Source organism: Pseudorasbora parva, chromosome 5 (assembly GCF_024679245.1).
Source record: "Pseudorasbora parva isolate DD20220531a chromosome 5, ASM2467924v1, whole genome shotgun sequence".
Taxonomy (NCBI): Eukaryota; Metazoa; Chordata; class Actinopteri; order Cypriniformes; family Gobionidae; genus Pseudorasbora; species Pseudorasbora parva.
The window spans coordinates 39,291,468-39,305,169 of record NC_090176.1 but is presented as its reverse complement, the minus strand read 5'-3'; the positions used below and the strand labels follow the sequence as shown (position 1 = coordinate 39,305,169).

General features: G+C 37.6%; 1 protein-coding gene across 1 annotated transcript in view; it reads right to left on the bottom strand.

Annotated features, from left to right (window-relative positions):
* pdia5 (protein disulfide isomerase family A, member 5) overlaps positions 1-13,702 on the bottom strand; it is a 59,872-nt gene that overhangs the window by 6,250 nt on the left and 39,920 nt on the right. The window contains exons 13-15 of the mRNA XM_067444245.1: positions 13,004-13,167; positions 9,151-9,281; positions 4,862-4,932 (exon numbers count right to left, since the gene is read on the bottom strand). Of these exons, the coding sequence (XP_067300346.1) occupies positions 4,862-4,932; positions 9,151-9,281; positions 13,004-13,167 (366 nt within the window). The remainder of the gene's footprint in view (positions 1-4,861; positions 4,933-9,150; positions 9,282-13,003; positions 13,168-13,702) is intronic.

Below are 13,702 nucleotides of genomic sequence, written 5' to 3'. Positions count from 1 at the left end.
TGATTGATTGGAATATTCATCACAGCTGTTTCTAGTCTGAAAAGCAAACCCAATCCAAACTACATCCATATGTGGTTTGAATGAAATGCGATTAAAATCAGATTGTGAGCTACCTTAATACGTTTGAACCTTCCCTGCCCGTTTCTTTACTACTGCTGCACAGATCTAATTTAAATTAAGGTGGGGGAAAAACTATTTTATTCAACTGGAAAAGCCCTCATCCGACTATTCACATTAAAGACATTTAGATGCTTCCTATGTAAACCCAACAACGATAATTACTAAATTATAGCTCCTTTCTTGAATGTCAAAGCTCTGTATTCCCCTTTCCATTTTAATTTCTGTCTCTATATTCCTTATCTTTGTATGCATCTAAAAAAAAATCATAAATAAATCATATATACAAAATTACATTTTTGGAAATGCATTTCAGTATGGGAGGTGATTTTTCCTTATATGTACCTCATTTTCACCCTGCCTTTCCCCATATAGTGAAGTATAGCATTCACTATGTAGTGAATAATGGATGAGTGAATGAGTGAGCAGTTTCATGACGACAGGCCATTAAAATATATTGAAATATTATGCACACCCAGTGGTGGTAATGCGGCCACAACGTGAAGCATCAGGTGTGCATTAATTTTTAAAACGGCCTGGAGTCAATTATTCCACTTATACCATGGTTACCACACCCCAAGACGTTGACTCATTCACTAATAATTGTGGATTATTTTATATTTATACGCAGAGGAGAACTTCTCATGAAAAAAATCTCTAATTCATAACATGCATACGAACACATGGTAGCACTTTATTTCACAGTCCTGATCCCCATGTACATTCTATGTACTTATAGTTATTACAATAGCTGGTCCTTACATATATAGTTATTACTAATAACTATATAGCTACTAACCCTGAACCTACCCCTAAACATAACCTTAACCCATATAGTTATGTTATATTAACCAGTACTTTACTGTAAGTTTGAAAGAGGAGTTTTGGCATTGCCAAATGTAAGTGCACGTACTTTAAATTAAAGTGCAACCATATCAATTTCTTTTTAATCTTGTTCTGATGTTAGGGAATTTGGAGTATTCTAAATGAGTGGCCATGTGCATGAGGTAATTCATTTGCATAAAACGCCCAAACCGTCTCCATATAAAGGCTCTCCGCACAACCTTTTTCTCTTTGCAGACACGCTCTTACCAGATCCTCGAGCAATGCCAAATGTGTCATCCTCAAAATCAGCTCAAACAATAAACACCTTTTTTGCAGAATTAATTAACGGATAGCCTGACAAGCCAGACCCACATCAAGATGTTTGGTCTGGAAACTCACCATTGACAGGGCTCAATCTGAGGGGCGGGATAAACGTTTGTCTTTCAAACTCCCTCTGCACACAACAGGATAGCGCTACAACCAACCAGAGCAACGAAGGTGAAGCGGAGCTCGTTGATAGATTAAACATTCACTGTATCCGGTCGGCAAAACTCCGAACACGTCATGCCTTGTTAAGAATGACTTCAGTGCCGTTCTTTGTTCTTTTCTCAGAGAAAAGCTTAACTCCAAGTCTTCCAGAGTCGCGGTCAAAGCTGATTTAATAGACCGCCGTTCACCAGCATCTGTGTTTACTAGTAGCACGCAAGCGCAACTCTTCAGTCACTATGTTAAGCCCCGCCCACCGACTCTATACATGATGTGATTGGCCCGACCAGAGTTTGGTTTTTACAGCTCAGAACTGTATATAGAGTTGCTAGACGATACTTGCGGCAGATTAGATTTGCTGCCGCTAGGGTGCGTCTAGATTTAGGCTAACGGAGGCTTGAGACATTGATATGTAGACTTAATGCAGTAATGAAAGAGCGAAAATGAGAGACATTCAGCGTGTGAATTCAACAATGCTCGGCAGTAGCATTTCTACTAGTAGTTAAGCTGTAAGTTTAATGGCTTCAAGAACAACGTTACTACCCCACTACTGAGAAATGTTGTAGTTTTTTTGTTGATAAATATTTGATCAAAAGAGCTGTTCTCTGGGCAGTACTGACAACAAGGACGTGTATGTTTTCATCTGCGTGCAAGTGTGTGTTTGCTTGGAGAGAGAGAGAGAGAGAGAGAGAGAGAGAGAGAGAGAGAGCTTTCCATAGATAATAAAAGGTAAACAATGAGCATATAATTTTGTATCATATTGTTTGTCATATTTGTATGCATGATTAGTGTCTTAGCGGATTTTGGTTCATTTGCTAAAAAAATTACAGCATGATTTGAATGTTTGTCAACAAATTAGAATCAAGCATTCAACAGCCCTGATGTGTGTGTAAATAACGTAATGCTTCTAATGCTCATGTGGTCACGCATCTTGAGTGCAACTTTACAGAGAGATACAATAACTGACAGACAAAAACAGAGGTTTATGCATGTGGGAAAAATAACTATGACTGTATATTAAATAATGTGAAGTGGCTCACTGTTTGGAAAAACCAGCAGATGGAGCTTCATGAACCAAGCTTTTATTCTTCAGACAAACACTATCTGTTTTTAATAATATCTTTAAGGGCGTTAGCTCAAAATTGGCTCCATTTGAATCTTGGCAAAGTGAATTTCCAAATGCAGTTCATCTGAATAACGATTGTGTGCAAACTTAAGAGCTGTATGGAAATTGAAGAGGACTGACGTTGTGCCTGATGAATTATAGACATTTCCAAACAACAATTCAACATCACTGTCTAATGGCCAATGATAAATGTATGCAGTTAAAGAAGCCAAGGAAATGTTTTTACAGGCCTGTGAAGATCCAAAATAGAGCCAGCTAATTTCAAAAGAAGTTTCAGGAAAAAGAGGAAAGATTTAGAGAATGATGAAATGTCAGTGCATAGATGTCTTGACATGGAGTGTTACTCAGAAAGATGTGTCTGAAGCGTGCAAAAGCGGAAACATCGGCACTCGTCAAAGTGAATGCAATGTGTGAATTTAAAAGTTATGCCAAATGCACACTACAAGACTTAAGCTTGTCAGCCCTTAATGTTTTAAGTCTTCAGTTAGTCCGAGTCTAAATCCCACAGATCATAGCCAAAGCCTAAGCACATTGTGAGAGGGGAAAGGAGCAATATAGCCAAAAAACAGGAGTAAATGCCTCCATCATGCTCCATCTCACTATAATTGGTTGATTACGCTGTCAAAATTGTTACACTACAATTTTACAGGTTAAATTTTTTAAAAACGAAAAAAAATTATGTTGGTCTTTGGGCACCAAAAAAAGCTACCCACTGTGCGTGTCCACAGTTTGCAGTGTGTGTATGTTCATTACTCACTAGTCCTAATGTGTGTGCACTAACAGATGACAAATTCCAACTATGGGCTACTCTACTTGGCTTCGTCACATTTTTAGGGTCCTATCATACACCTGAAGTGAGTCGCGTGACGCAATATTTTTTTGCAAGTTTCAGCCCAGTGCAGTTATCATTTTAACATCCAGTGCCACATTGTTTATATAGCAAATGCTCTCGCTCCCATCTGATTGCTCATGGGCATGCTGGTCTTAAAACGAGGTGTGTTTAGGCTCATTGTTGGTGCTTTAGTATTTTGAGGCAACTGAAAACGACTGCGCCATTTGGCCAACAAAAACCTAGTGCAATATTTTTTGTGTTCTTTAAGGGCACGTTAGTGATATGCGCCTATAGTTGGGGGCACTATGCGCCTACACGCTGCTTATTACACGCATGCACGCGCGCAGCAGCACAAAAACATTTTTAAATATTAAAAATAGAATTCTTGTCTGAAGAGCCATTCACTCAGTCCACTAGCAAATTCTGCCATGTAAATAGTGAATCCGCCATGGGGCAAGCACAACTGGCTTTTAAAGGGAATGGGAGATTAGACTCTGATTGGTTTATTGCACGTTATGCCCAAAACACACCCAATGTGGACATTTGCATTTGTATTTGCCACAGGCACCAACCACTTAAAACATGCCATGGTAGAAGAGACGAAGGCCAGCTAAAACACTAGACGCTCTGGTGACAAACGCCTCGCTGTGAGTGCTTGAGAGCATTTTGGCAGTGCAGTATTTTTTTTTTTTTAAATTGAGACTCTTTGTTTATTATAATATGCAATATCCACATCTCATTTCACAGATAGTTTGTTTCTGTATTGATTAGACATTAAAATGCAGATACAATGTAATGTATTTGCTCTGGCTCTTAAATGATTTTTAAATGATTCTTTTCGTTATTATGCTGCTTGATTTTTTTACTGTTGACGTTGTACAAGCAAAATGTGGCAGTTGGTCGGTGTTGTATTTGTCCCCGCCCCTCCTCCACTGTGATTGGATGGCTGGGTGAAGAAAGACAGTAATGAGCACTGCGTTTTACTCAGAGTTGAACAGAGTTGAACATTCTTCAACTTTTGGCGACCAGTAAAAAAACACAGAACGCTCTCATTACGTTCTGAAAAAGTGGCACTCATATTGAAAACAATTGAATACGCCAGCCAGCCACGTGAGAAAAACGCTTTGGTGTACACGCGGCCGAAGTCTTATAATGAGTGCTTGACTTAAACAGACAAAACATGACCAATGCAGCATAATCTGCTATAGACTAGAATACAGATATCAACAGAGGAAAAACTACAAGTATAACAAGTGAGGTAGAGGAAGGTCAACAGCTTCCGACAGCAAAGGGACTCTGACATTGAAGTCCTTGAGAATGTTCTGGTGATGAAAAGAGATTAAATTCTAGGATGTGTGAAGGCTGTCTGAATGAGAGAGAGAGAACTTGATTGCGCTTGACAGAACCTGGAAGTCATTTGAAAGCATTTGTTATTTAGAGTGGCTAGAAATCTCCTTAATGGCGTTGAGCCTCACCTTGCGGTCCTCTTTGAACAGCTCGGCTGCTGTGGTGAAATGAGGAACAGCATTCTTGCAGTGTGGACACCCTGGGGAAAACAGTAAGATATAAGTATTCATCGAGCTGTCTCACCTTATAAGGCAGAAAACAAACAGCAAGAGGTGATATATACACCAGCATACACAAATAGAGATGAATACTAAAGCAAAAGAACAGAAGACAATAACAATTCTTTAAAAATAAAAAGACATTTCTCACATGACAATAACTTAAACCAAACAAATGCACACTTAATCCATCACTGCTTGTATCTAGCAGGTTAAAATTACAAAATTAATCTTAGTAGCATGTCGGAAGTAGCTTTAACGGGGGCTTTCCTGAGGCAATGTATGTCTATCAAACTTCCAAAAAAATAGGCAAGAGTTTCTGCCCTCATAACTCCTAAACTTAAATTTCCATCATGTTCTTGTGAGGTGGTTTTAATGCTGAGGGTGTTATTCTATGAATTATGCATGGCATTTGTTGTTAAATGTTTCAAGTGAGCAACATCCATCGAATAAACAGCTGCCTAAAGCATAAAACTTGCCAAATGGCATGGCAACATAGCCATGGGACAAGCATCTCATTCACTGTGCTAGTTTAGGTTGTCACGCAATCTTGTTTGCACACATTTGTGCTATTTCACGTTATTCAAGCAAGTGAGTTCACTTAGGAAAACTGGTGACTTTTAAATGGCAGTTAATGGCACGGTCATAATTTACAGGGCAGCAAACAAAGGCCTGCTTGTGTGAGGAACAAGGCGTCTAATTTAAGACACAAGGGTCATTATAAATAATGGAGCATAAAGTTGTGTACCATCCACTTTTGGCCAATGTTGCCATTATATGAGGAGAAGAAAGGCTGGGCAGGTCTCCAGACTCATGCAAGGTCGATGTGAGTCTGTCTCAGTGCCCAGTTAGATACGCTAATCAAAAACTCAAAGCGTGGGCAGAAGCTGTACTTAAAATAACAGAGCATAATCATGTTTCATGATATGCAAGAATAAATTTTGGGTGCGTTTCAATCGACTCTAGGTAAGTAGTAAGTGCACTGCCCTGGGAACTATTTCTAGGGTGGTCCAATTGTCAAAATTGTTCCAGTGCACTGAAACTTTTGCTCCCTAGAAATTGTGTTGACTTGACATTGACATATGAGATGTGGCTTGAGAGAGCTAAAGCCCTTGAGGCTGCTCATTTCAACTATCATGCTTGCGCCGAAGTGTTACCACTGTTATCAGGGTCGCTAGGTGATATTTAAACCTTCAGCGCCGTACAATTGCAAAGTCCTGCCCTATCATTAAAGTTGCTTCTACAGTGATGCAGGCTGCCCACTATCATGTTCATCAAATGGTGCCGTTCAGCAGAACAAAGCAACACTGATGGAATCATTCAATAAAACACTGCAGAGCTCTGATTTAAATCAGCACTCTTCACAGAATAAATTGTGCCACTAATCAGTTTTGATTAACAGTCCTTAATATCCAATACAAAAGCTAATTTTGTTATTTTCGTTTGTATTATACATCTAAAAATAAAAAACCTGTAGGCTAATTAATGGATCCAGTGAGACAGAGGTCAGTAGATGTAAAGTATGACAGTACAGTCTAATGCTTAAGGGGTGGTTGATTATGATTTCACTTTTTTAACTCGAGTTATTGTGTAATGTTGCTGTTTGCGCTACGACGCTCAAAGTTCAAAGCAAATGGAGATATTTTCTTTCAAAGAATTTGCTTTTTAAGGACTACAACAAACGGCTGGTAGGGAATCCACAAGCTTCCTCCTGGGTTAGTGACATCACTAACCCTGAAATGCACATAAACCCTGCCCCTAGGAACACACAACAAAGGAGATGAGGCTATGTTGAGAATTTATAGATTATCATGACAGAATATGCTAATGAATGACTTGGAGATAGTTAACTCCACATTAGCTACATAAATTCATCAAATGACCATTCAGAAACATCGTGTTGCATTCTACATGTTGTCACTTGTTCTTGTGTCTCTCCATCATTGTTTAACTCCGGTTGCTAACTGGAGTTCTTGGAGCTCCGTCCCATGAGCAGCAGCTCATTTGCATTTAAAGGGACACATTGTCAAAAAGTGACCATTTTAACATGATATAAAAAAATATATTCTGTGGACTATTTTGAGCTAAAACTTCACATACACACTTTTTATTTTACATCTTGTAAAAAGGGGCAATCAACCACCCCTTAAAAAAATGGCATTGTTCATTGAATACACACTGCAATTATGTTGAAATTAATATGAAATTATGTTCTCAAGTGTGAGTACAACCAATACTGATGCTGCGCAGATAGATGAATCCCCAAAAAGCAAAAGGTTTTGCATGTGATCTACTGACGATGCATACATTTCAATTGATCAAGTAAACAAGTAAATAAATATAATATAATACAAAAAATGGGATCATTAGTTTTTTTCTTAATTTTTATATTGTGACATTTTCGTGACAACTTAAAGGGATGGTTCATCCAAAAATGAAAATGATCCCATGATTTACTCCCCCTCAAGCCATCCTAGCTGTACATGATATTCTTCTTTCAGAGGAATACAATCGGAGTTGTATTAAAAAATGTCCTAGCTAATCCAGGTTTTATAATGGCAGTGAATTACACCATGGATGGATGCACTTTTTTGAGATTCATATTTTGGGCTGCCATTCACTGCCATTATAAAGCTCGGAAGAGCCTGGCCATTTTTTTAATACAACTCTGATTGTATTCGTCTGAAAGAAGAAAGTCCTATACACCTAGGATGGCTTGAGGGTGAATAAATCAAGGGGTAATTTTCATTTTTGGGTGAACAATCCCTTTAAACACATTTACCTATTCAGATTTCATTGCCGTAATGCATTTAGATGTATATTATCAAGTATAGAAATTATTATGGCCATGTACCTACAAAACAGAATAACCTGCACAAATGTTGAATTCAGAGCCCCATACTACTTTTACTATTTCTGCCATAGAAAGATATCATATGGTAAAAGTGTAGTGTAAGTAGTCTACTAGTATACAAAATCAGTGACATTTCCTTGCTAAATGTCATGTTGGATCAAACTTTACACCACAAACAGCAGAATGCATGCATCAAATTACAAGATCATTCTCCTTGACTATTGCTGTGATTCTTGAGATTTGTTTACACACAAACTCAACATAGCAACACTACAGTTCTTGACAACATGTCAACAAACAGCATGAAGGAAGAAAAAGGAGAAAATGAGCCGAATGCCAATAAGGAAGAGATAGTATTAGGGGAGACGTGGGCAGGGGTTTGATGTTTTGTTTTTGGCTCCTGTTTCCAACTGTCTATCCCTCCTCTTACAATTTCATTGGCTGTTGCTCATCACTGCTCTCTTGGTAGTGTGCAGACCTAATGACTGGTTGGCCAAATTTCAAAACCGTTTGAAATGTATTGTAGCATCTGCGTAAATTGGAAGAGCGTCACAAAAATTTGGCTATGATCTGAGGCTTTTAGTTGCAGATTTACAAAATAAAAGGGCAGCCAGCTTCAATCTTGACATATTGCAACTGTCTTAAAAATGCTATGTATGTATGTATGCATGTATGTATGCATGTATGTATGCATGTATGTATGCATGTATGTATGCATGTATGTATGCATGTATGTATGCATGTATGTATGTATGCATGCATGTATGCATGCATGTATGTATGCATGTATGTATGCATGCATGTATTTATTTAATTTTTTTCTTTGCCATAGTCAGTTTTCTTATTTACTGAGGGTTTTTTGTAATGCACTATTCTTTGTAAAGCTGCTATGGAACAATATATGTAAAAAGCACTATATAACTAAGATTAATAAATGAATTATAATGCATTAAACGGTGTTTGACTTTACGAATAATAGCAGAGGAAGAGATTCGCAAATAATTAATCTCCATTTGCTTCCTTGAGCCTAAACATTTGAACATCAGAAATGTACAGAGATGCAAACATCAAATGAAACTGTTATGGCCAACTGTGAATATTTTAAACATTGTAAAATATTATATGCAGGAAGCTATGGTGCCATTTGGCAGATGTTACGCCACCTGCTCATTTCAGTGCTCCATATAATCGGCGTCAGGCATGTTGTTGAGGAGGATGCAACAAAATTCTGCTTCATAATGTTAAAAGGTTTAGAAGGAGCCTGGATACGTGTTTTGAGACAGAAACTACAGCTGTGGTATTTTTAAGAAAAAAACAAAAACGAAAAAACAATCAGACGGCTTACATGGAGCATAGAACATGACCAAGGCGTGTTTCTTCTTTTTCAGAGATTCCCTGAAATCTTCGGCTCCCAGGTGGCTCACGCTGGACGGCATTTCCTCCCACGACTTCTCTGGAGGAGGTGGGGCCTGGGGACTGAGAGAAAGAGAGAGCCTGTGATTAACTAGGTAAGCTGTTAGGCTGAGATTTCTAAAACTATAATAATCACAGCAAAGTTAGGTTATTATATAATAATTATACAAATTTGCATTATCTCTTTAATTTACTGAATGAAAAGCTGACGTAATTAGACCTTGCGACCTAAAAATTAAGTAAAAATGAATGGCTCCAAAATTATTTAGACACTTACGATGGGCCCTAAATAGTGTATACACTACATATACACGGCCATTTGGGGATAGACAGCATAACTGAATAAAAATGGATCAAAAATGATCCAAATAGTAAAGACTTTTACAATTACAAACTGAAGTTTTCCATTTCAAATAAATGCTATTTTTTAAACCATTGATAATAATAATAATGAATGTTTCTAAAGCAGCAAATCAGCATATTAGAAGAAAAGCAGCCTTGGTGAACATAAGATATTTACTTTAAATATATGAAATACATCTTACTGACCCCAACCCTTTGAATGGTGGTGTACAGTATATAGATGCGTTTCCACCACTGGAACTTTCTCTATTAACTAGGGGCTTTGGGGTGGTACTCTGTGTGTTTCGACTGCAGGGATCAGGGTCTAAATGAAGTTCCGCTCAGAAAATCCCTGCTCGCGAGGTAGTACTTTTTCAAAGTTCAGGTACTTTCGGGGTTAGGACTTAGCACTGAACATGTTGATTGGTCGAGTTCACGCAGCACTTTGATTGTTTGACTCCACGCAGCATTTTATTTCAACCACCCTTTTTTAAAGTCTGTGGCGCTGCATGCAGTCAGAGTTGTTTGATATTCAAAAAAAAAAAAAGAGTTTAAAAAATATACATAAAAAAGCCTTTATTAAGCTTATATGTGGATGACAAAATACGTTACGGGACTATTTTGCCTAAATACTTTACAGTGTGATAGAAATGCAGACAGCAACAAGTCTGGGGAAAAAAGTTCTGGGACAGACTGTTCCGGGTAAAAAGCGCGGCTTATGTGATTTGACCTTTTGTTATTTACTGCAATGACAACATACTTTTTGGGGTCATTTTACTAGGAGCTCTGCAGCACCTGAAAAATTTAGGAACAAATGCAAAAAATGTAGGGACACACCTTTAATCGACCTGCAACACAATTATTAAATTTTCCTCCTCATGTATTTGTGATAAATGCTATGTTAATAATTATACTTACATACATTTCAATATGGCTTTTATTTTAAGTTTACAGGGATATCATTTACAGTACAAGAACCAAAGCTTAACAAATGTACATCCATAGATGCAAACAAAGTATGTGGTCACCAAGAATCATAAATAAGAGATAAGCGTCATCCTTAATCTTCTGTTTGAGTGAATCTGCACATGCTGTGTCATTGCTGTATCCAGGATTCAATTTTACGCCATTCTTTGTTAACAACTCAATTTGACCCATGACTTTGATGAATAATAATTCCTCCTTAGCTATGAAATACACAGTGTTAATTTCACTATCATCTGCTGACTGCGAAATGTGGTTGGAAGTAGTAATGCAGTTTCATTAATGTATCTGTATCGACATATTTTATGCTTCAAGCTGCTATTGTGGTTCACTAGTGTGTCATGTTTAAACTGTGCGGTGCTGGTTGCCTCAACAAACTTGGTTTTCCCAACATATTACACCACACCGAGAGCAGAAGATACAGTTCATGGTGTTGGTATTTTTACAAGATATAAGCCATGAAAACTCCCTCAGACATTCCTGTCAGAAATATTGTTGTCTTGCCTTTTTCACCACAACGGCTTTTTTGACTCATCACCTGATTTTTCATTCTCTGCCATTTGTTGCTGTCGAGGGCCTGCTCTGAAAAATTTGTCAAAAGAAAATCTAAACTTGGGCACTCCTGACTTCCCATGGTATTACCATACTGCAGTAATGCCATGAGTCTGACAACAGGCTTGGGCCTGCTGTTCTGGGACCAGTGAGATGGCACAGTCATGCACAAACTCAAAGTTGATGCTCGCACAGCAGGACTGCTCCAGGATCAAACAAGGGCAAGCTCTTCCACTGAGAGGTCAGTTTAGCAGTGATTGATTGAAGTCAAGCTCCGTTGAACACATCCCAGAAAGTCAAGGGAGATTCAGTGTAAAAGTAAATTCTCAGACTCCCAGCCCACATGCAGGTCGCGCTTTAGAATCAGTCAGTGCGTGGTTTTGGGAGCATGTTCCTATTGACTGAACCCCTGTCAGTTGTGTGGCCCTTTTAGTGTGAAGTTCAGTAATGCGTAAAAAAACATCTCCAGGTCTAACGTATTGTGGCCCAGCAATTCTGCACTACAGATTTACTTTTTTTGTAGCACTTGTTTTAATTAGGTGTCATTCAGATACTAATTTAACATTTATGTATAAAAAAACAAAAGCAAAACAAAACGGGTGCTTGGACATATTTTAAGTATTTATATAATAGACCTTCCTGACTTTGTGTTAAAACCCTTTATGCTACAGAGTTACCATATGGCAATAGGGATGTGACTGTGAGGAAATATTCCCATTACTTAATCGACAAAACTGATCTGTTATCACCGACAGGAGCTTTTCAAAACGCAAAATTTAAACCAAAAAAGTAAAATGTGCACAGCCACTCAGGTGACGGTGGGGCCGGTGCGGGCTGTGCAGCAGTGGGCAAGTGATATAACTGTTGTTTCGCCTGTAACACCGACTAATCGAAGCAAGCCTATATGGCACCAATTTATTTCTACTCATTTCCTTTGTATTTAAAAAAAAAAAAAAAACATATTGCACTATGGGGATTAAAAGGGCATGCTGTAAGGTAGCCAATGAACACAGTGAAATTGCAGTAATGTATTTTACCTTGGAATTTTTTTCTTCAATAACAATTGCAGTACTTTATTGAAGTGTTTATTGTATTATAGTTGTATTTATGTATAAATAACAAGATTTCTTCGATTCAGAAAATAAATACAGCAATATTTTATGGAAAGGGCAAAAGGAAGAGTGCAGAGTTAGCTCTTCCATGTGAAGAGAGTGAGAATGAGTTTTAAATATGAGTTTTGCCATTTTGAAGCTTAAATGATAGGGATCTACTTATGTTTGGTTTACATGAGTTCCAAGTATATAAAGCTATCAATTTCGAAAATAAATGTGCATTTAAATAGAAAAGAAAATCAGAGTTTCCATTGTACACTGTTGCCAAATAGGAACGTTTCCCTAAGTACCCCCAATATCTTTTTATTTTTTATTATTTCTGTGATTGAAGATATTTCATGTAATAAAAACGTATTTAGAAATATTTAATGGTTAGAACATAACTCATACCATAGAAGGTTAAGAGATTGTAGAGGGTAAGAGTAGTTATTTCAAGAGTAGCTCACCTGTACCTGAACTTAGCTGAGCACTAAAACCATTTCTATAATAAATAAACATTACAAAGTGTAAAGAAATAAATGAAAGAAAAACAAGCATTTACCAATGCAGACCTCAATTCACCTACATAAGTAGATCCAGTAAAAAAAAACAGCCAGTGTGTTTTATCTGTTTTGTGCATTAAGACCTCTACAGAGATGCACTGCAGAAACAACATATTTTCAAGACCTTTTTACACCTTTTTACAAAGAGAGAAGAAACTGACAATAATATATACAATTTTTTAAATTTCTCATGCTGATTGTCGAACCATAAACTATCGAACAGCAGAGTGGAAAAGACTAAGAGTCAACTTACTTCTGCAGCCACTCGATGATCTTGTCTTTGTTTCGGAGTTGAGGAAGTGTGTACTTCTCTTCCCCTTTTTCAAAGTACTTCACTGTGGGGAAGCCTGAGATTTTAAACCGCTCTCCGACGGACTTGTGAATGGTGGTATCCACTGCTGCCAATACACCTGGGCTCTAAATCCATAAAGACATACAAAGAATGGTATTGTTTTAGCTTAAAAACAGTCACTTTAAAAACACTATGGCCTGATTTCACAAACAGGGCTCAGATTAAACCAGGATTAGGCCTCAGTTTAAATAAGACATCTCAGAAGCTTCTATAAATGTGCCTTAGAAAGAAAAAAAAAACATTTCTGGTGTGTATCTTGAGACAAAACAATGCCACTGACATATTTTAAGATAGGCCAGTGCAAACTCTTTTCGGTTAAGACACCTCAAACATGCATTTTAGTCTGGGACTAGGTTTAAGTTTTGCCTGTGAAACCGGGGATATATGTTATCTGACAGCTGATTAATCAAAAAATCCTACAGGTTGGACATTATAAGTCCATTTGTTAAAAAACAAAAGCCGGTGCAAACTGAACTTTTCCAATGTGATCGAGGTGCCACGCAAATTACAGACGCTCATTTTTAATCCAAATCACTTTCTAAAAACTTTCCAGCAATTATGGAACTCATTTAGTTCCAAATGTCTACGCACAACTTAATT